General features: G+C 38.5%; 2 protein-coding genes and 1 non-coding gene across 4 annotated transcripts; 1 reads left to right on the top strand and 2 right to left on the bottom strand.

Moving 5' to 3' along the window:
- Positions 1-2,723: 2,723 nt before the first annotated feature.
- RANBP1 (RAN binding protein 1) lies at positions 2,724-12,644 on the bottom strand. Its single transcript, XM_068911563.1, has 6 exons — positions 12,414-12,644; positions 10,414-10,550; positions 8,177-8,334; positions 6,088-6,216; positions 4,106-4,171; positions 2,724-3,109 (listed from the first exon to the last, which is right to left on the bottom strand). Exons 1-6 carry the CDS (start codon positions 12,426-12,428, stop codon positions 2,985-2,987), a joined length of 630 nt encoding a protein of 209 aa, XP_068767664.1. The 5' UTR covers positions 12,429-12,644; the 3' UTR covers positions 2,724-2,984.
- Positions 3,882-4,014, bottom strand: LOC138061452 (small nucleolar RNA SNORA77). The gene has a single exon (XR_011135223.1). It is a non-coding gene; the product is annotated as a small nucleolar RNA SNORA77 (small nucleolar RNA).
- A 420-nt stretch (positions 12,645-13,064) lies between the features above and the next one.
- On the top strand, positions 13,065-21,664 carry TRMT2A (tRNA methyltransferase 2 homolog A). Of its 2 annotated transcripts, XM_068911561.1 has the most exons (11): positions 13,065-13,823; positions 14,552-14,660; positions 15,159-15,340; positions 16,256-16,370; positions 16,632-16,747; positions 17,764-17,875; positions 19,019-19,141; positions 19,787-19,862; positions 20,395-20,511; positions 20,747-20,843; positions 21,212-21,664. In XM_068911561.1, the coding sequence occupies exons 1-11, from the start codon at positions 13,210-13,212 to the stop codon at positions 21,498-21,500; spliced, it is 1,950 nt and encodes a 649-aa protein (XP_068767662.1). In that variant the 5' UTR covers positions 13,065-13,209; the 3' UTR covers positions 21,501-21,664. The 2 variants fall into 2 exon arrangements, with proteins under 2 accessions (XP_068767662.1, XP_068767663.1); XM_068911562.1 differs by lacking the exon at positions 20,395-20,511 and having other exon boundaries at positions 13,074-13,823.
- The last annotated feature ends 1,668 nt before the right edge of the window (positions 21,665-23,332 follow it).

The following is a 23,332-nucleotide window of genomic DNA, read 5'->3' as shown; positions in this document are numbered from 1 at the left end:
GTCAACGTTTAAGCACGCTAGGAGTTCAATTGCCTCACTGGAATTAAAAGGGAAAGTAACCACTGACTTCATCTTAGTGAAACACCCAAGACTATTCTTCACAAATACTACCTACTCAACTGCAGGTGTCAAAATAGCCTAGAATCCAGGATGACAAATTAAATCTCAAATACACCCCAGAGAGCACAGAAATTAGTTACAGATTCAGTGAATGTCTATATTGCATCTGAACAATTTATTAGAAAACAGTTTCTGAATGATCCTTTTTTATATCACATATGATACCCTCAAACAGGTTCATGAACATTCAAATCACTTACATTACTGTCACATTAGAAATGAGTATATGACAATTGACATGTTTTAGTAGTGGTCTGCAAAGTTATGAAGCAACTTTTGCATAAAAGTCTACCTTCCTAGCTATTGTTTTAAGACTACTGTGGAGACAGGAGAGGTCAGGTTCTATCATTTCAAGAACCCTGTTAACAGTGAAGATGCTGTGAAAGTATGAACGTTTAACACCTTGTGAGCTAAGAAAAAGCTACAATCAACTAGAACCCTAGAACACCTGGCATACAGTAAACTTAAAAAAAATCTCAAGGACATTTATTGGTAGTCAGTGTTACATATAGAAAGTTTTATTATTAGAATAACTTATGCAAAAAAGCCTTCTTTCAATCAAGATTAATCTTCAAAAATATTTGCCTATTAATCCGCAGAGCACACACCTACAGCTTCTAAAGTGGCCAGAACAATGACTAACCAAATATTTAGTTTGGATGACTAAGACATTCTTCAATATGATGCTATCCATTAGAAATTATTTTACTTTGTGGTCCTCATAACTTGGCTCTTTGAGATCTCAGACTTGCATTAAGGGCAACTGTAAATCATGAACTACTTATAAGCATGGACCAGTTAAAAAGGTAAAAAGGGAAGCGTCTGGAAATCATTTACGCATATATGAACAAAAATGGGGAAAAAATTCCCCAGTAAAAATTGGGAAGGGGAGAAAAAGGGTAACAAAAGTAAGAAGAGTTGTCATTCTTAATATTTAAGATTAAGACTTAATTTAAGTCTTTTTTTTTTTTTTTTAATGTTTCCTCCCCTCTTCAATACAATGTTTGACAGCAAAATCAAAACAGTTCAGTCTGCCTTCTTTACCACATTTTATCCTGCAGGCTAGAAATGCATTCCCAGTAAGAGTTCTTCAAATAAAAAGCAAATCCTTTAAATGAAAATTTAAATTTATTTTGAAATTAAGTGTCATTTCTATCAATTTAGACACACTGACATTATCAGATCAGATAATTTACAGTGACTCACATATAAAGTTTTGGCTTTTACATTCAAATATTAAGTATTTAAGAATAGCTTTTACTTGTTATTTCCAAACCAGAAACACTAAAGAGCGTTCTATTTTAGCTTTCATTCATCTTTTTTAATTAACAGACATCTGATACCTGCTGTACTTGAAGAGGAACATGAACACCACCAAAGGAATTGCTCTGTTTGAATAAAGTGATTACCTTAGTTATAGCTCCAGATTTAAGACTAATTCACTATTATAGCATCAAAAGGCAGCGCTAAGTAGAAATACAAGATAGCTTTGAAATGTATTTTTCTCAGATGGATTATAGCGCCTAACCAGTTTGGAAAGCTTCTTGGTGAAGATGAGAAAAGGTCTTGCTATCCAATATTAACATCATCAGTCTTAAAGTTAAGTTTCATCCAGTTTTTGTAATTTTGGAAAAAGTTATACAGGATTCTCTTGCTAACTTTGTATTAGTGATGAACAGTGGTTAATTTATCAGATTTTTTTTTTAAAAACCATGTGGATTTTGTTGCTCAGTATAATTTTTTTCTCCCACTCTGTAGCAGTAACTTGAAACTGGAGAAACAGTAAGCACCTGAGGGGAAGAAATTTGATCGATTCGCCCGTTGAGCTCCCCTCAAGTATGTACAGCATAATTGTTTTTAAGTGAATGTCAGACCTTCTCCTTCCAGGGGGGATAACCTCCCATTATGCATTTGAAAAGTTCATAAACCCTCCAATTTATAGAAGTAATGCAAGCTCCAAAGCCCTGAAAAAAGCTTACAAATTTTAGAGTACAACTGTTATGATATGCTGACACAGGGCATATCATGGCAAGCTACTTAAACAATTAGATTCCTTTGTATACTCTTTTATATAAAAGGCTGGTACCTCCTTACGTCAGCAAGTAGCACAACATGAAACATCTGGGATCACAGCTACACCTTTGTGCTAGACCCAAGCACTTTTGCTTGTATTAACTAATTTCAGAAGCAGGGCATGGTAGATTTTGTTTCATAAGAGGAAAAAAACTACTTAAGTCTCTATGTAATATGTTCCCTCCCCCACCTTTACTTATACTGCCCAATGGGACATCATTAATAGTGTGCCAGGAACGCTCTACCTCCTGATTCCAGAAGTCTGCTACATTTCAAGAATCATAGGCACGCTTCATGCTCAGGAACACACCAGGGAGGCAAGAGAGAAAAAAAAAAAAAAAAGTGAAGTCTATTATATTACACTTTTAGAAGCCATATAAGAAACATGTATGTAATCTTAATCTTCCCTGTTAGTAAAGTCTGTTAACCTAGTTAATCCACATGTATAAAGATATGCATCTCAACACCCAATGAAACAACTGCATTCACAAGCCTTTGAAGTATACAGAAAACTCAGTTCTGTCCTCTGATGCTGTTTTCAAGTTTGTTTTATTCACTCTTTTGGATGACTATAAATAAGTGTTTCCACTATGGAAAAGAAAGTTAGCACAGTACATTTTCATGACCAGGGAATGCATTTTCTGAAGACATCTTCAAAAGGACAAAAGCTTAGAAAAAACAACCTGAATGTTGAATTCAGTTTCTTGTAAAGTCCCTTGAAAAATAAAAAAAAAGAGAGGAAAAAAAGAAAAAAAGTAAAGGAAAAAAAAAATCACAAGGCCCAGGATGATTTATTGCTTTTCTTCAGTTTTTTCCTTGGTCTCTTTCTTCTCAGATTCTTTGCTCTCTTCCTTTACAGAAAGCTCTTCTAGCTTTTCAGCAACTTTATCAGCACTATCATTTTTGTCTGTGCCTGCTAAGAGATTGATTAGACAAAGTTACATACATGCAGTACTGGATTTTCTTTTGACACATGTTAACAGAAAGGGTAAAGGGGTAGGAAGACAACAGCTGGTATTTAGAATAAGAACAAAAGGGGAAATATCTCCACTGAACACTGGAGTAATTTGTGCTGTTTCTTTTCCTTCAGTAATAATCTCTGATAACAAAATCCAAGAAATACCACTTGCACATTTTAATTACTAAATGAGAGCCTAATCATAGTGACTGAGAAATAGGAAATTCTCAGTCAAGCCTCACTGCTACTAAAAACAGACTGCATGCTGTTTCCAGCTGTTTTCTAGCTTCATGCCTATCTTCAACCAAAAAACAGACTTCCCAAAAGTCAAGTTCCCCAGTTTGGAACTACAACAGTTAGGAAGGAAGTTCTTAACACTGAACAATTCCCACCTAAATATCTTGAATAGTTCTGACTGCAGATTGCTAGTAATGTGTACTTTAGGAGGATGGAGATGTTTATTTTACAAAGTAAGACACACTGCCATGGAAAAGTTACACAAGTTGATGCACTAAGCCATTAAAAAAAGACTTGTTAAGAAATGCTACAACTTGGAACACGTTAACAGCTCTAGAAGTTAAGTGTCCTACTTGCATGATTATATATTTGTAGAACTTTGGGAGGGGAAAGGAAACAGAAAGGAAGAAATACCAGGGTGGTTGCTGTCTTCACAGCATTTACATTTATGTACCGCACATCACAAATGCTTCAGCAAAGCCTTCCCCCAAAAAGCAATGTCCCAAGAGCAATTGTAACAAACTTCTACATGAAAGAAGTGTTTTTCACACCCATGAACTATTGCTTTCGCAGACAGAAAAAGCACCTGAACTGAAGGACTGCAGTTCGGCACAGAGTGAGTCTGCTGAAAGGCAGTGATACTTCGTGGAGCTATCACCGCCCAAACACTAACAACAAGCGGCGCGTGGTACCACACCTCCATATTTTAAAACTTACCTTTCTTTGCTCTCTTGTCTACCTCATTCCTGCATTCTTCAAATTTTGCCTTGAATTTCTGTGCATCTGTTTCAGTAAAGATAGAATATTTCTTCATCAGCTTTATCTCCTTGCAACATTGAATACTTTCAAGAGTCAAAGTTTTTTTGAAAACAAAGCTTGTGGGCATTTATAAAGTAATCCAATTTAAATTTATACAAGAAGCCACAAAATACTTTACACACATCTCTGAAGGACCTGCAAATCTGTACCATATCTTAAGGTCTCAGCATCAAATATTGAAGATAAAAACCTCTCATTAGCACAACATTCAGATTCAATACCAAAGACCAAGACTCAAGTTATACCTGACTACAACAGCCAAGAAAGCTTAGTCTTCATTGTGTTTTGGTCTAAGCCACTGCTTGAATTAAAAGTCCCTCCAAGCAGTTCATCCTAAGTTGCAAAATATAATCAATACAATATAATAATAATAACATGCAATACAAATAATCTAAAGAGCAAGAGATAAAAGCTCATCAGGCGCAAAGGACTTTAACACCACAACTATACGGATAGTAATCTGGTATGTCTACTTTGACCACCTGAGGTCACTGTGGCCCCACAGAAAATTCAGAAGCCACTATGAAAATAGTTTAGGAAGTATTTACTTATTTTACATTGATTTCTCTTCGAGTATCTTTAAAAAAGACTCACAAAGGGCATACTTATGCCTGTTCACCTATTATCTCCTTAGGTGGTACTGCAGAGGGTAAAGAGAAAAACAGAACTACTCCATTAATAGAGAAGAGGAAATCCCTCAATAAGCTAAACAACCTGTACTGGAAAGAAGGAAAGACTTTTCAAAGACAGGCTAATAATTACCAAAAACCTTTTATTTCATATCTGATTAAGAAAGTAGCAAGCACTAAGCTAGTGGACCAGAAAGATGTACTGGGCTAAACAATAACATAGCTAAGACTTGAGGAAAAGTTAGAAAGCAAGATATACTAGAATCCATCCTGGATACAGGGAAATCCATCCAGCGGGTGTGTGAACACATGGTAGTATTCCTCTCACAGTAGTTACCATCTTGCCTTCCTGTTCATATGTTACATCTGGATATTTTAGATGAGGTCCGGACACTAATACCATTAAAAGGCCAGCCTATACAGAGACGTTTAGTAGGAAGATAAAGAAAGGGGGGGAAAAAAGTCGAGCTGATTGCACCACTTCACTAGCTATTCAAGGCCTTAACTCTCCAATAGTTCTTAACTTCTTTAGAGAGTTAACACCAGAAGAGACAAAAACTGAAGGAGGTTTTTTAAAATATACAGCCATCATTATTTCCTCAAGCCCACAGGTAGAATTAAGAGGCAGCTAACCCACTAGTCATTTATTGCAGTAAAGCAGGAAAAACAACAAACATTGTTTGTTGTTTCTCATTTCTTGTCCTTTCTCATTTTGCATCTTTTTCAAGAACAGAGGGAAAACAAAACAAAAAAAAGAAACAAAACAAGCAACCTTTGACTCATTCCTAAGTATGAAGTGATGGGGAAGCTGCAGCTTCATTCACCTCTACTAGCTGATCTACATGCAATTAAGGACCTACTTTCCCTTCTGGTAGTCAAAGTATTCACTCCAAAAAAATACCTCCCAACTGGTATGGGAGCTGGATTCGAATAGTACATTCCACTGAGTAGGTTTTCCATTTAATCAAAACCAAAAACAGAAAATCAGAACAGAAATAAGATATTATATACCTCATTACAATCAGATGGTCTGCTAATGGAGATGGACCAAAAAAACAGTGTTTCCTTGCTTTTATTTGTCTACGTATGTAACTCAATTAACTGACTTCTCTCAGATAAAGCACTATTTAGCCAATTCTCTATGTAGTGATAAGATGCGGCGTATCTACAACAGTGGTTTACAGTAATGTTTAGCCATTTAGTGTAACATACAGTACATAATTAATATAAGCTCAGTGCCAAACCACTCACTTTCTGCATTTAAAAATCTGATTGCCAGAAGTTCAGGCTTAGGGCTTTCATCTGCAAAGTCAGCATGTGTGTTCCAGACCCATGCCCGGTCACTCCCAGCATTAGGCTTCAGCTCCATTAAGGGCGTGACTGAAAAGAAAACATTGAAAGATGTACAGACCATAATAGTAAATGTTTTCCACACCAGCCTCCCTAAGCCTTACTGACAGCTGACTTTGTAACGCTTACGTAAAAAACATTAAACAGCACTACTTTTGGATAAATAGAAAAACAATGGTGCCCAAATATACTTTTATTTACATCCTCAAATAACATGATGCAAGACCATTTCTGTATAAAAGAATGCTAGATTCACTATTACTCAGTTAAGAAACTGCAAGTATGATTCAACTGCGTTTTAAAAGAGAGGGCTGGTATATTAAGAGAGCAGCAGCCGCTAAATACAACTCTGAGAAACAGTCAAATGCTTCAGGTAAAAAAGGCACCCAGGCAGAAAAATAGCTTTCTTTTGCATACTGGTAATATTGTATACTACAAGAAACTATTTAAAAAAAAATTATACCTACAACTGGTCATCTAATTAGGTTAATATCTCTCCACAACAATTTAAAGCTCTACTACAAGATACTGTAACATTCTGCAGCGCAATAAGATGTGCACAACATTTTCAATTACTTTGTTCCTTTCTAGTGATAAGCCCACAGAAAGGGAGCTTTTCCCCCCAGAGATATTGTAATTATTTAACTTGACTGATTGGAAAAGTTGGAATGCTGCTTCTCTCATTACTCTCAGCCTTTTTACATTGTAAATACACAGGGTCTTCTGCAGACCCTGGATCCTTTTTTTTCAAATCAGGGGAAATTTTAGACAATCTGCTCGCTTTCTTCCATTTAGAGATTGTATTTCATTTTATGTAATGTTTTGCAAAATAAAGAGTCCCTACATTTGTCTGTGAATAAGCATAAATTCAGTTACCAAAAAAAAACCCTATACTACAAGCAGCTTTTCTAGGAAAAAAGTCCAGGTAGCATTGACATGGATGCTATAAAGTTATCCATTTTGACCAGTTTTCTATACATGTCACTATTTTCCAAAACAAAAGGTTTATCAGTCAGTGACTATACTACTTTTATATTTGTCATTTCTTTCACTTGATCCAAGTCCTCTAAATAGTTTCACTTCACCAAGAAATTTGTCCAACCGAGGATTATTGCTTTTGACTTCAGATTGGTATAAAGCCACATTGAGCAAAATGTTTTCAAAAGCTATCTAAATGTAGCTTAACTCCACAGAATGCTATATACTCTCAAAACAAAGTGTTACTGAGTTAGGCCAGTCACTGCTGGTCACATTGATTTTCAAATTTCCATGTCTTGCCATTTTATGTTTATTTTTATTCAAAGAGGACCAAAGGACCCCCCCCCCAGCTCCATCAGCTCTCAAAACACATTCTTTTTCAATGAACTAGCTGAATATACCACATTCATTTCCGTTTATTTCACAAGCAGAGAAAGGCAGCTACAGATTAGTTTGGCATCAGTATCTGCTTTCTGATGTTTAGGTAATTGCTTCTACTAATTCAGCAATTTGACTCAAAGTACTAAATTATGATACAATTGTTTGCTTATTTCTCTTGGGAAGAGACGCCTGTAGACATCGATTTCTTATGCTAACAGTATTAAGGCCTACATTTACTACAATTTATTGAAAAAAATAAACATCAGTAGCAATCACGCTGTGTCTGTCTATCCCAGCTAAATTTAAACATATGTCTTAAAAAACACTTAAGAGTTGAAAGGAAAAAGCCAGCTTTCAGACTCAACGTTGTAGGATTTCACCAAAAATCAACTATGGTTTCTTTCCATTAATAAAAATAAGCACTCACGTTTTTAATTATTATAGCCTACTTGCACATAGAGCAAGAGATGACTACAATTATGGTCTAATATAAGTTTGATTCCTGTTTAAAGACACAGCAATTCTCTTAACTGCTGCTAAAAAGCTACTGGTCTGGTAATCTACAATGCATCATTTTTCAAGGTTATTATTTTCGCTTCTAAAAAAGTTAGTATAACAATTTGTAACATACTATAATGGTTTGCACAGATTTTTAGGGTTTTATCCCTCCTCATGAGGAGGCGAATTGTTCCTTTCTCCTTGTGCTTCAAAAGTTTTACATCACCAGTTCCTCGTTCTTTCCATTCTGGAAGATCATTTTCAGATGCAAATCGGAATAGCTTTGCTCGCCTTAAAGAAGAGAGAATTGAAAATGTAAGCCTGCATGCAAAAACTTTATTTGAAATAACATACTCACCTGGGACAGTACACTTTTTTTTAAAGCTACACAGGAAAGAAAACAGGTCCTTTACCTTAATGACCCTGATCCACTACGGCATAAAGTCTTGGAAACCGATATATAATCAAGTTTCTTAACAAGCTATTAGAAATTACAAAATATCTGTACAAAAGTTAAATAGGTTCTGGACAAGCTTTTGGGGGATGGTAGAGCTACTTGGTGCAGATAACCTTTTAAATTAAGGTAGTCAATTAATAGCTTTTGTTATAACTGGAGTTTCTTCCTGTATTTGGAATATAACTGTTACAGCCAACCAACAGTATTTATGAATTCAAGAAATTGAGCAAATTGAGACTAAGTAAAGACTTTTGTATAATTCCAAGCCCAATATTTGATCATCATCTCTTAACAAGAGGCACCAGACCCTCTAGAACCACTCATTTCTTTTCAACTCCAAAAACACCTAGTTGTTGCTATTCTTCTTGTCTTCTTCTTGTTGCTTATTCAGGAATAAAGGAAGCTTAGTGTTGCATTGCAGTGCAACACAGCTACTTCAGAACATCACTAACACTCCATGAAGCCAGGGTGTCAAAGGAGAAACAGGAATAGTTTAGGAGATCAGTCAGTGCTGACCCAAGAGACCATCTGCGGAGCTCTGCTACTGGAAGTGCTTAGGACACTACTATAGAAACAGAAGCATCTGTTCATGCTACAGGATCAAAATAAAAGACAATAAAAATCCCATCGAACAAAATAAGAAACTCTCACACTTCACCTTCATGCAATGCTAATTCCTTGTAGGTGCATCTCAGATAAAAGCATAAATTCTGCATTGGTCCTTTATGCGTAGCAGGGAAGTGTTTATACTGAGACAGTTGTTTTTAAAACTTCAGAAATGTGGTCTTACTAAGACAGCCCTAACCAGAAGGTAACAATCTCTATAGAACAGTTTAGGAAGAAGCTGGATTGTTATAATTCTCTATATAAGGGCAGGAGGTAGAGGCTTGTAATGCACCAGGTCTTAGAATAGGAGAAAGCAGAGTTTGAAGTAAGCTAGACCAACAGATGCACTGCAGATGAACTACGTTAGTTCAAACCAAATTCTTTCCAAGTCCAACTAGCACTCAGGAGGTGATTCTCCCAGTAGTTTAGCTATCAGAACAACCAGCATCCAAAAAGGATTCCCTCTCTGCCACCCCTTTCCAGATATAATAGTTAAGTTCTGTTTTAGATTCATTTATTTGCTCACTTTTTTTTTTTTTTTTAAATGAACCAAGCATCTTCTTTCTATCTCATCCTGCACATCACATGCAGAGAGGCCTAAATGGTCAGAAATCACCATGCTACTGTTTAAAAGTTATCTTCACTTTAGTTTTTACCAGAATTAGTCTGAGGAGAACTCAAACCTCTCATCTAGATGAAGAATACCCTTCTGAGATTAAGAAAAAGCAGTGTTTTTTCAGACCTATTTAAAGAAGGCACATCATGGATCAAATTCAAAACACCTCTTAACCCTTTATCCCACACACTTCTTTAGACATGTCTAAGGTCTTAAGCAAACTATCCTGAACTGGCATTTCTCAATATTGAATTAGTAAACGCAATCTAAGAGTAAAACTATGTTTAAAACAATAGAAAGCTAGTGCCATAACTGCCCCAACAACATGTTTCACCTACTGCTTCTATTGTTTCAATGCATTATGCACCACCTTTTAAAACTGGGGCTATGTGGCAGCAACACTACATCTTTTTTCCAAGATATTTGTTTTATACTGTGATAACACATGGCCAAGCCTCTAGCTATAACTCTAAGCTAACACTTTCCTTTAGGCTAAGCTAAAGGATTTGAAACCAGATTACTACTACTAGTCACCCCCCATTCAATTTCTACCACCTCAGTTTAATATCAAACAACTTAGATTACCACTTCATATACAGCAATTTCTAATAAATTATCTAGCTTTTCATTAAACATCCAAAAGTTTAAGCTTTATAAATATTTAGATAACATAGAGAAACATTCTACTTACATCTTAAAAAGTTCTTCCTCATCCTCTTCCAGAGTCTTTATTTCTTGCTCAGGAAGGGAAACTATGGGTTCAAACTGAGGATCATGGTTAGAATCATCTGCATTTTCAGTTGAAGTGTCATGCTCCTCATGTGTTTCCTGAAAAAAATAATAATAAAAAAATGTATTTTTTTACAGACTATGTATCAAAAAAATCTGAAGCACTTGCATTTATACTTAAAGTGTTCAGGACTATTCAGCAATTAGAATTTAGAAACTGAAACACCCCACAGCAACAAAGGAAAATCAGCATAGTTCAAAATAAATTACTTCTCTTTCAACTAGAAAGAAAGTTACCCTTAAAAAAAAAAACAGTGGTCTTGCAGTGCTAGATGTTTTACAGTCTTACCGCTCCTATTAATTGTGTAGAGGCTTAGCCTTGGAGAAACAGCCATTGGTTATAAAAAAATCATTTATTAAATCATTGTCATTAGCAGTGTAAAACACATTCTGCAAAGTACCACTAGTTCTTAGTGGCTAATGAGGTATCGTTACTGAAAAAAACAAAACAAAAAAAACCCAAAGTAACCACCCACCCCAGCTTAAGGAACATGTTACATGCAGAAGGGCAAGAGAATTTAGTTAATCTAGTCCTACATATTACAATCATCCACAATCAGAGGTATTTTTGAAGCACACCTGCAACATTGATGGAGCCATTTGAGCATTTTGCTTTAAGATTACATAGTTTAGATAACTCTAATTCTAGCTAAAACAAAGAATTCACGGTTTGAATTTGCCACAGCATTCATTAAGCTTAAGAAAAAATTTTAATATGTTAAGTACATGTGATACACCTCTAACACTTCACATAAATGCACTGTTAAGAAGCTTTCAGTGGTGAAGCCTAGAAGGAAGATTCATCCCCAAGTTTAATGAAACCACAAACAATTTTCTCAGTCAAGAGAAAGGATTTATTTGATTTTTTTCCCCCTTCCTCTGGGTTATTAAAATAACAGTCTATACACCAAATATGCTTAATCTTATCTTATTTTCACATTATAGATGAAGGAATCCACTCTTACGGGCTCCATTTAGAACATACTTTACAGACAGGTACACACGTTATGCGTAAAGTAGGAAAAAAAAGGCTTTGTTTTGGTTGCTAGAGAAATAAGGGGAAAAAAGACTAGCTGAGAGATGCTGCAAAATAACTTTTGATTACATCAACGACATGGTACAACCATCACTAGTTTTACATCCCCAATGTTCCAGTAGGTTTAAAAAAAAAAGGGAAGGGGGGAGGAAGGAAGACATTAAATTACATCATTTTTCAAGAAACTGGAGAACACCACAGGCTGAACTTTTATATGTTGCTTTCTCCAGTAGTACGAAATAAATCCCATACATACACCATACATCCTTTACTCTGCTCCAATTCACGGCAGAAGCTGTAAGAGGCGCATAATTTACGCAAAAAGACACTGGAGAGAGAGAGAAAGGAGATGACGCCGCTGGGCTGAGAGGCGATGTGAAGCACGTGGGACGGGCTCCTGCAGCCGGGCCGCGGCTCCCGGGAGGGCTTAGCCCGCCGGGCTGGGGGAGGGGCGGCACACAGGGAGGAGGAGAAGAAAGAAGGAGTCAGGCCAGCGGCGGCAGGAATTACTCCGAAGCTCCCGAAACGGAAACTACATCGCTGGCGCCGGCAAGAGGCTCCGCCGGGCCCGGCCCCGAGCGGCGCAGAGGGAGCGGGCGGCCTCGGCCCGCCGCCCTGCGCCCCGGCGAGCGGACAGGCCCGGCAGAGGCGCGCCGGGCCCCGCGCAGGGGTGAGACGGCGCTCGCGCTCCCCGCGCCCGGGGCCGGGCCCGCAGCTCGTCCTCCGCAGCCCCGGGCCGTGCTTGACCTCGCCCCCCCCCCGCCCGCCTGAGCCCGCAGCCCCCCTAGGCCGCCCCCTCCTCCGCCGCGTTTCCGTTACTCCCCCGCGCCCCCTCCCCCCCGGCCAGGCCTTCCCGCTCCCCTCACCTTGGTCTCCGCCATGGGGCCGGGCGATGGCGCCGCTGCCGGGCTGGCTCCCTCGCTGCCGTCTCTCTCTCTCTCTCTCCCTCTCCCCTCCGCCCGCCCGCTCGCTCGCTCGCCGCTGCCGCCGAGTTTCCTGCCGCGCGCGCTCCCCCGCCCCCTCCCGCTCCTACCTCATTCCCGCAGCCCGCGCCGCCGCCGCCGCAAGGCCCGATGGGAAACGCCCCCTTTCCCTCCTCGGCCCCTTTGCCGCCTCGCCGCCGCCGTGGTGCCGCGCGCGCGCGCCCCGCCCGCCCCCGCCCTGCGCTGCCGGCCCGGCGCCGGGAGGCGGCGCCCGCCCTCTGGGGCGCTTCTCGCCCCGCTGCCCCCTCCCTCCCCCTCGGGGAAGGGATTTTGCCCCGTTCCCCAGGCGTTTCCCATCGGCCTTTGCGGCATGGCGGCGGCCAGCCCGCGTCCTTACCCAAGATGGCGCCCGCGTGCGTGGTAGAGGGAAGGGAGGATTATTTTAGTGTCTTTATTATCCTTTTTTTTAAAGAGTTTACTTAGCCCCGTATACGAGGGACGGTCGAGATAGAGGGCAACTGTGGAAAAAAAAATCCCTTTTTCCTTTTGAAACGGGCGGCCGGTGACGTCACAGCCCCGCCCCCGGGGCCCCGAGGCTCCAGAGGGGGGGGAGGGGCGGTGCCTGGCGGCGGGAAGGGCGATGCGCGCCGGGGTTGACCTGGTGTCCGCGCTGAGGCGAGGGGCCGCGGCGCCGCGCTAACGCCGCCGTCTGCCCGCGTCCGCAGGGCTGGCGGGCAGCATGGAGGAGGAGGGCGGTCCCCGCGGCCCCGAAACAGCCGCGGCGCCTTTGGCTGAAACCGAAGACGCGGCCGAGTCGGAAACTAAGCAAGATGGAGGCGAGGGGAGCGAGGCAGCGAGTCCCTCGGCTCGGCCCGATGTGTACAGATACATCAAAGGAGACTTGTTCACCTCTGAGATCTATAAAGTAGAAATACAGAACCTCCCGAAATACATCGGGTTTAACGACGTGAAAAAATTTCTTGCCAAATACGGGCTCAATCCGCATAAGATAAAACTTTTCGGAAAACAGACGTTCGCGTTCGTGACGTTTAAGAGCGAGGAGGAAAGGGACAAAGCCATGAAAGTGCTGCACGGAGCCCTGTGGAAGAGCAGGCACCTGAGCGTTAGGCTTGCGAAGCCTAAGGCTGACCCGATCGCGAAAAAACGGAAGAAGGAAGAAGAGGAGACTGAGATGAGAGAGGCAAAGCAGCTAGCGCTGTCAAAACCGAGTGCAGAGGAGCCTCTTAGTAAACAGATAGCGGACGTGGTGACTCCGCTGTGGAATGTGCCCTATGAAGAACAGCTGGCAAAAAAGAAGCAAGAATGCGAACAAGTGCTGCAGAAGCTGACAAAGTAATGCCTGTTTGTAAAGCTACTGTAATTTTTACAAGACTTGAAGTTATGTTGGGATATAGCTAAATTTGAGCAAATCTCTGTCGCTAAAATAAAGTAAGTTAGAAGCGTATCAAAGAACAAATCCCCTGACAAAAAAGTAAAGTAATTGAAAGTTATCGGTGATGCTAGGACTGTAGCCTGCTCCAGCTGACAAAACTTGCTATTGTTATTATTATTCCTTGGTCAGCTTCACGCTAAGTTAATGGATGTTGTTTTACAATCAATTGTTTCTATGCAGACAGATGTTTGTGTCAGAAAGAATTTGCCAGTGTCGAATTTGCCAGTAATCTGCAGAGATGGCAAGATACAATTAGGATTTCCTCTTAGATTAATATCCTCAATTCTTAAGTTCAGCCTGGTCTCTGCAGATCAAAGTATTGCTCCTATCCTTATTCACTTACATAGATTAAAATTGGTATCTTATTGTTGCATGGGTGCATTTAGAAATCTAGTATGTGCTTTTATAATTACATTAACTCTCTTATTGTGTAAGGTTTACAGTTCTTGTAATTATGGAGGTTTTTTGCCCATTTAAAAATTCTTCTGGAAAAATAGTCATCTCATAATCAAATAGCTTTTTTTTTTGGCCTAGGCAAAATATATATACATATTGTCCTGTGCAACTGTTAACCTGACCATGTTTTTCTAAGTGTATACATTCAAACTTTTGTTTCTGATTTGGGCAGGGAAATAGGAAATAACAACAGGGCATTATTACCTTGGTTGTTCGTGCAGAAGCAGAAGTATAATAAAATGTGTTGCCCAGTAGAGGGAGTGAAAGCATCACCATTACAGGTAATCAAATCCCAGATGTAAGTATGAAACGGAGTTAATGCACTCAGGGTTAACTGAATTATTTGATCTTAAGAGGCAGTGGACCAGCTGAATATTTGTATGCAACTTGTAAGGAAGGACGAATTTTAGACGTGGTTGCCTTTCATATGGCACTTAGTGGAAATATTTACTAGAAGCAAAGGAATAGTTATAATTAACTGGATATGCTAACGTTAGAATGAGTATGCTCTCCCTGGAAGCTTGCTTTGTAGGCTAATACAAACCATTCTTCAAAGAATGTAATATTTTACTTTTAAAATAAGAGGATCTACTAAAACCTTTTCATTACTGCTGTTATTTCCTCATCCTTCCAAGTCTATGAGTATTTTCCATATGAGGTGAAATGTTCTGTGGCCATGTGCAAGTACATTTGAGCATATGAGGGTTGTTTCAGGAGAAACTTGGCATGTACAAAGAAGTGCTATGCAAATATCTTACATAACTTTATTTTAAATCTAGACTGAATATCGCAACAAGTGTGAGTTCTTGATTGGGATTGGTGTAAATCAAGAAGACAAAACTGTGGGTTGTCGTCTTGGCAAATATAAGGGTGGTACGTGTGCTGTAGTGGAGCCATTTGACACTATTCACATTCCCGCTATTGCCAAAAAAGTAGTAAAAGCTTTTCAAGACTACATAAGGTAAGCCTCTGATAAAGTAAAATGAGTTATCTGTAATGGTTTTGATTTCTTAAATACCCAAAAAATTCATAAAATGAAATATTATAAGAAACTTAGTTTTTCTTCTGAGCTTTAAGACCTAATGTACACTAGTCTCATTCTTTAGCAATTCTTCGATAGTTATATTTTGCGCCTAGATCACTGGGTATTTTTCACTTCCTTCTGCTCAGCTGTTCTGAGACGGAGAGGCAGATACCTACCTCTCAAGGCTTCATTGCAAACAGTTAGACGTCTAAATCTACAGTAGAAAGCATGTAGTATTTGAAAGCTTCTTCATCCAGTAACTGTAAAGAAAGCATTACTCACAGAAAGATGGTTTTTAAAGATGAATAACAAAGGTCAATTGTTTACTTGGCTGATTTAGAGAATAATCATCCTATAAGAGGGCACAAGAACAAATGTAGCAAACTTCTGAGTAACAATGCTTTTGAGAAAAGGAGAAGTTTCTTTAGAATTTAATTAAATCTTTAAATATTGATACCTGGGAAGAATGTTGAAGATTAAAAGTTTGAACTTGGTACAAACCACAGAAGCTAGCGAAGGCATTTATAAAAAAGTTGTGTCATTCTCCGAACATTGTGAGAAGAAGCTGTCCATATCCTATCGACAACTTTGGATTGGTTAAAGGGGATTGTGAGAATTAAAGGCAGATTATTTTGCATTAGGAGATAGGATCTGTTTGTCAGCTTAAGTTTTTTTCTTTTCTTAAATAAGATTTGGAAATCGTTTTTTTTTGACAACAAATCAATGAAGACTCTGCCTGTATGTAATGTTTTTGATCACCAGGCAGGTCAGTTACTTTTGTGTATATAAACTATTGTATGTCATGCAAAAAAACAGTTCTCTGTTTGGTAACTGAGCTTTTGGAAATTGCAGGTCTACTCCTTACTCAGTTTACAGCCCAGAAACCTACGAAGGTCACTGGAAACAGCTCACAGTCCGTACCAGCAGGAATGGCCACATTATGGCAATTGTTTATTTTAATCCTCAGGTATTTAAGATGATAATGTGCAGCCCAGCTATACAGCTTTAAAATTACATACATTTGGTTTTATGAATATTGCATGTGAAAGAGAAATAGAACCATTACTTGGTGTTATGTTGCATCAGTACTTTTCTATTTAGAAAAATCTGATACAGGCAAATAAACAAGATTAATATACCTATAGAAGGTATATACTAAATGAAGTCTCTTATTTTTTTTTAAAAAACTAAGGTTATTATTCTCCCTCATTTTGCATGAAACTCTCAGAAATTAAGTAAAGAAGAGCTAGCTGACCTCAAAATTTCTCTGGCCAAGTACTTTATAGAAGGGACGGGAAAGGACAGTGGTGTTACTTCTCTGTACTTTGTGGAAGAAGGCCAAAGGTAAGCAAGGTTTTGGGTTTATTTTGGGGGATTTTTGTGGTGGCTGAATTTCTTTGTTTGCAACAGAACAGTAGGTAATACTTCTAGAGCCTTATTTTTTCTGTATGTGTTACAGAAGATAGCAGAACTGTTACACATCTGTTGAACCGTTACTTACCTTTGCCATAAAAGACCTCTGAAAATTCCTTTTCTCCTGTAGTTTTAATTGCTCACTGGGTAAAGGCTGAGTTTTGGTGGGTGAACCCAGCTACGACTATCAAGCTGTAGGAGCATTTACTGTAGTGGAAGGGTATTTATTATTATTGGCAAGTAGCTTCCATCTCCTTTCTTAATCATTTTATGTGGTTTTTCATCTCATCTCTCCTTCGTAGAGTACAAAGCCCATTCTTCTTCTAGAGATAACGTAGGCCCTTTTTGTTTTCCTCAATGGAACCCAGAATTGTACTCTGTAAGAAAAATTGGTCACGGAGATAGTCTCTTAATACAATAAATGTTGGCCAACTGTAAATTACTGCTTAGTATGTAGTATTACAATTTGTGAGATAAATCAGACTCTGGTGTAATTGCTATAAAGCATACAATTCATACAAAGACTATCAGACTATAGTACTCTAAAACTGCCAGGTATCTGACCATTAGGAGCTTTAGTTCAGCTCTTGCATTGTTACTGTGATTCCCACCTCTTTTCATGAGTTGAAAGTGGATGCATGCATGTTCTGATTATTCTTATTAAAAGGCTTGCGTGTACTAAGCATGAGACATTTTAAATTAGCTTTTTGGAAGACTATAAGGTGTACCCTTTTTCCTTTGGAGGAAACCTCTTACAGGGTTACCCTCTAAGTAAACTTTTATTTCAGCATACTGTACATAAAGTGTAAGTGTTCTGGGTTTTGCTGAACATAGTTTGCACTATTTTATGACTGGAGCTATGGTAAAAAATGTACTAACAAACAGGCTTGGCTACTTTTTTTTTTCTTCTTGCCCTGCCCCCGCCCCCCCCCCCCACCCTTCCCCAGAAAATCTCCCAATCTAGAAGACTTGCCTTTGGAGCATGTGGCTGGTGATAAGTACATATACGAAGAACTTCTTGGCCTGAAATTTAGAATTTCTCCTCATGCATTTTTTCAAGTAAGGATGATCCTAAGTTGTTAATTTAACTGTATTTTTGCATTTGTATTATTGCATTTAAGGAAAAGAAAGCAAGCTTGACTAATGTGTTGGTAACAAAATATTATATTATATACTGAGAGATCTACACATCTACATATTTGGTAGGATGAAATGCCTTTGCAAGTATTATGTTCTCCTGTGAATACTCAGTGAACAAGTGGAAACTTAATGGGGTCATGTTGAAGATAACTTTTTTTTTTTCTTACTAGTTCAGTATTTTAATATCTTTCGCCTCCTGTTGAAGGGCAGCCTTTATGTATACAGAACATGTAGTAGCCAGTTTCAAGAATCTTCATAGTACTTTTTTTTTTTTTTTTTTTGCTTTCCTAAAACTTGATTCTTCCCTTCCAGCACTTTGAAGCTTCAGCAAATAGCCACTTCTGTTGAAACTAAAACTAAGTGCTGAAGTAAGGAAAGAAATAAGTTATCACCTGGCATCTTATATTTATTGAAGATAAACTGTATTTTCTATTCATTGTCTTAGATTTTAGGCTACTAGTTGGTTCCACAGGTGGTGTGCTTTGCTTACCCTTTGAGACAGAGAATATACTCGATCCCCCAGGCATGGGTTTGGAAAACTTCCTTATTATACACTCCTTTCTTAAGGATAAGGTGTGATTACAGGACTTCAACACAGTTTTACAAATAAGGTGAAAATAAAGCTTGCTGAATGCGTTGTCATGGTTACATCCTTCTGTTGTCGACTCTTCAGTATTTACATTCGTGTTCAAGGGGAGGAAGTATTTTTAATGTCCAAACTTGACTTCATTGCTTAGCGTTTTGCTTGATTATTTTGTTTGTTGTCCTCTCCAGTTTACAAACTTACTTTTTAGGTACTGTGAAAAAAGTCATGTTGTTACTAGAACATAGATACCAAAACACCACTACTCAGAGAAAATTGAGTGAGACTTCTTTAACAATGGGATGGTGACTTCTTAGTACATGCTGGTCTTGGTCAGTTGTACATTATTAAAATTTTACATGTGAAATTGACTTGTTTCTTAAAAACAAGGAAAAGGAAAACATGCGTTCATAAGATAAATGCATTAAAACGCATTTACTGTTTATGAAGAAGTAGACACGCTTGACATAATTTTACAGGTAAATACACAGGCTGCAGAAGTTTTATATACTGCCATTAGGGAATGGGCCCAGCTGAACCAAGAGAGTACTGTACTTGACATTTGCTGTGGTACAGGAACTATTGGGATTTCTTTGGCAAAGGTGAGTAACTTCTCTTTTTGGACATAAATCTACTTGTAACAGTCAAATTTCACATCTTTCTTTGTGCTTGTAGTAAAGAAAACACTTGACGTACTTGAAATGAAACACATCATATCTTCACCTTAATTAATTTCTAATGAAACTGCTTGCGGTTGTTTAGCCAAATCATTACAAAAGCTTACCCTTGTGTTGAGGAGCCTAAATTATCTTGGAACTAACTGAGTCAAAAGAGACAAGTCAGATAGATTCCAGTAAATTGTGGCTATCTATAATCTGCTTATTAGTTAGGACCGTTTCAGCTTAAAATCTGAATAACCGACATTTCCTATACTTGCATTGCGTATAGAACAGAGCTTATTAGAGCACTTGAGGAAGTCTGGCCCAAAAAAAGAAATCCCTCGACATAACTGGAGTCTGTCATGTACAGGTTGGGATAAATGGTGTTCATCCCCCACTTTCAGTCTAAAAATTGGCTATTATTTGCACAGCTTCCTTCTCAGCCTTTTTTCTGGCTGCAAGGCAGTCCTTCTCTGACCAGGTACTAGTCAGAGTTAATGTAGCAGTAGTGAATTGCTGAATGCTATGAATGACAGCTGAATTTACATTTATGTACCATCAACTGATCTCTTTCCCTTGATCCTATAGAAAGTAAAGAAAGTTATTGGAATTGAACTCTGCCAAGAAGCTGTGCAGGATGCCAGAGTGAATGCCCAGATTAATGGTTGGTTAACCTAAAATGCCAAGATCTATCTTTGTTAAGAACTGTAGTAGTTGTATACCTAGGTCCTCTTTATATTGTCCAAGATGCTTGGAATCACCAATTGTTGGTAGTAATCTTGTTCATTTTAACCATTTCATCTCTCTTGAAAACAGAGAGTCAGTCAATCTCTGTGATCTATTTTCCTGTTGACTAACAGCTTACATGATATATGTGTGTATATACATGTGTGTGTATATATCCCCCTCCCACCTCAGTAACTAGAACATTTCGATGTAAATGTCAAACCAAGCAACAGTTACCCTTAAAAACAAAACATTAACGGTAGCCATTTTTTGTGTATAGATACTGGAAAATGCTCAGGTTACTGCAGTTTAAGTGATCTGAGCACCAGTGATTGTTTAAATTACACTGTTTTTTACAGTGGACTAGACAATGTGTAACTTCTAAAGCATTAGACATTAATATCGAACTTGTGTGTACTGTCTGAAAAATGCTTTGACTAGAAGTATTCTGTTTTTTTTTTTTTTTTTAGAACTGAATAACATTGAATTTTATTGTGGGAAGGCTGAAGATGTTGTTCCTTCGTTAATTAATGTGTTAGCTCCCCAGAACCTAGTTACTATTGTAGATCCGCCACGAGCAGGACTGCGTAAGTTTACTTTCTTGAAGTGTTAAGTCCATTCTCTTAATTGTTACTTAGTTCTGTAACGCTTAAGAAAACATCAATGGAATAAATTGAGTAGGAGACTTCCAAGTATCACTTGAAGCAGGTGGATATCACAGCAGTTTGTTCATTCATGTGGAAATTTAACTTGGGAATTTTTCTGCAAATCCACTGATGCATGCAGAACTAGCAAACGTCTCTCTCGGTTTTGGTCATCTAGATTCTAAGGTAATTCTTGCAATTAGAAGAGCCGAACATCTGAAGAAGCTCATCTATGTATCCTGCAATCCCAGAGCTGCAATGAATAACTTTGTGGAGTGAGTATTTCTTGTATTAAATCAGCTAAGTAAATGCCTAAGAAGAAGAATGTGCTCCGGTGGGGGCACAGAGAACTAGGGTTGGTGCTTTTTTTTTTTTTTTTTTTTTTAAAAAAAAAAGCCAAATTTGAGTTTTACCTTTCACCATATACAGTTGACTGCTGCTACACAGCAAGCCTAGAACTATATTGTCCAAAACCAAATAGTAATGGTGGGAAACAATAGGGATGGTAAATAATCGTATCATGGAATAAAGCTTGGGAATCAAAAAACTTTCTTGGAAGATGAGTAGTGATGAACAGTACATGAAAACATTAATATACTATACTTTTTCTTTCCCACTCCTCTACTTTCCCTTTCCTGTCAAGTCTTTGCCGGGCACCATCCAATCGAGTCAAAGGAGCCTCTTTCCGTCCAGTTAAAGCAATGGCTGTGGATCTCTTCCCTCAAACCAGGCACTGTGAATTACTGATATTCTTTGAACGGGCTGAATATGCAAATGGAAGCTCTGCTGAAGCAATACTTGATGCTACTCAAGTCACAGTAGCAGGATGTGACTCAGAATGCTTGGATAGTACCAATCCATCTCACAATGATGCAAGCCAGGCAACTGTGGTAGATATAGATACTGCATTCAAAGACAGTGAATTAAGTTAACTCCTGTGAGATGCTTTCCGGAAAGCTAGTTTTGCTTGTTAACTGCTTCAGTAACATTGTTTCTCTAACATCATGGTAATAAATCTCTCTCTAACACAGCAGTTGTAAGCTTTCCAAGTTATTTTATTGTAATACTAATTAGAATTAAATTTTATTACGTATTATGAGGCCAAATCCTGATTTTTTTTTTTTCCTTCCATCCTTAAGGGAAACTTAGGTACATGAAATAATATATATGGTGGCTGTAACACTCTAACAATTGAAACACAGTTTGAATTAAGATATTCCACAAATATATTCAGATATAACTCCTTGAGAAAGCTGAGCTGAATTTTAATGCAACATAGTCTATTCCAGTTTGAGTATAATAGATTATACTTTAAGCAAATACTAGTGAATAGCTGCTATTTATCAAGAACTAAGCAATTCAATAGAGAAGAGGACATTGTAGGCTGTCTTAAAGCAGCATCTATTTCCCAAAGCAAGTAGTCTTGTTACAGGGACCTATAATTGTCAGTACTAACTTCCTTCAGCTCTACTAGATTGCTAAATCTGTGTGGGCTTATTCAAAAGACATTTGCAATGTTTTGACAATCTTAAGCCTTCAGGAAATCTTTCCCTTGCTAGATGTTCACTATGAAGTAACAGGGTCCCCATTCATACTCTTAATAAAAATGCTATGTTTTCCATAGTTGAAATTGGTTTCAGTCAGAGACTACTCTCTTACTGTACTGTCACTGACAATACAGTAAAGGCTTTCTTAGATCATTTCCCGTGATGTACAAGTTGAGATGACTTCAGTCCAGACACACTCTCACCTATTAAAGCCAGAATACATGCTAGACAGGGACCATCAATCTTGACAGGAACTGCTAAGAAAGTTTAGGTGCTCCGTTCCTTTCAGGAATTCAATGATCTCAGGGATCATTTTCCTCTCAGGCTGTCGGTAAGTCTCAGTGGAGACTTTTAATCAAATAACTCATATTTCACAATGATCTCTTGGAAGTTCTGTTCAGGCTTTTTGATCCTGTAGTCGCTGTAAAAAGATTACTCCAGCCTCATAGTGCATGTGTGGAAGAGTGATGTCTAATTCAGTGATGACTGAAGAATGAGCAAGCAGCTTGAAAATAACAGGAATATTACCTCGTCGCATTCTGTTGTTGAGAGGTTGGAACTAGAGTACTTCTGAACTCGGTGCTTCTGTCTCCCAATTCTCTTCCCTAGACTCAAAAGATCTTATCTCAGATATGTTCCCAACTGTTTTACCCACAGGCCTGTGCAGTAAGAGGAAAAGGCAGCTGTATTTAATGCAAAATTTTAACAGAATAAGCATCTACTGAAGACACCTAGGTCATAAGCAGGAGTGCCATTAATGAGCAGTACTTAGTACCAGGCCCAGCACCATATATTGCAGCTTCTCATGGTACACAGCAGGTGAGAAAATGCACCTGTTTGAGAATCCTGTAATTGCACAAGAGTTGTTCATCACTCAGGATTTAATACTTACGTACAAGATGTTCAGCACCCTGTATTAATTTAAGAGATCATGATGCACACTGCAGAATAGACAACAGCACTATTAAAAGGAATTATCATTTTAAAATTCAAGTTATTGAACATACTTCTTATGTGCATTTAACACAGGCTGAACAAAAATACTGTTAGTACAGAGCAGGGACTCACTAATACCCCTTCCTTTCTGGTTAGGCCTGTGACACTAGCTATCAAAAACAGCAGCTTTAGATTGTGTTGTTTCCAACAGTGATGATACTTCTTAAGTAAAAATACAAATTCTGATTCAAGAAAAAGCTTTGACTCAATTTCATTCCAAG

Source organism: Struthio camelus, chromosome 17, assembly GCF_040807025.1.
Source record: "Struthio camelus isolate bStrCam1 chromosome 17, bStrCam1.hap1, whole genome shotgun sequence".
Lineage (NCBI taxonomy): Eukaryota > Metazoa > Chordata > Aves > Struthioniformes > Struthionidae > Struthio > Struthio camelus.
Note: the sequence above shows the minus strand (reverse complement) of the source record. Positions and strands in the feature narration are given on the sequence as shown.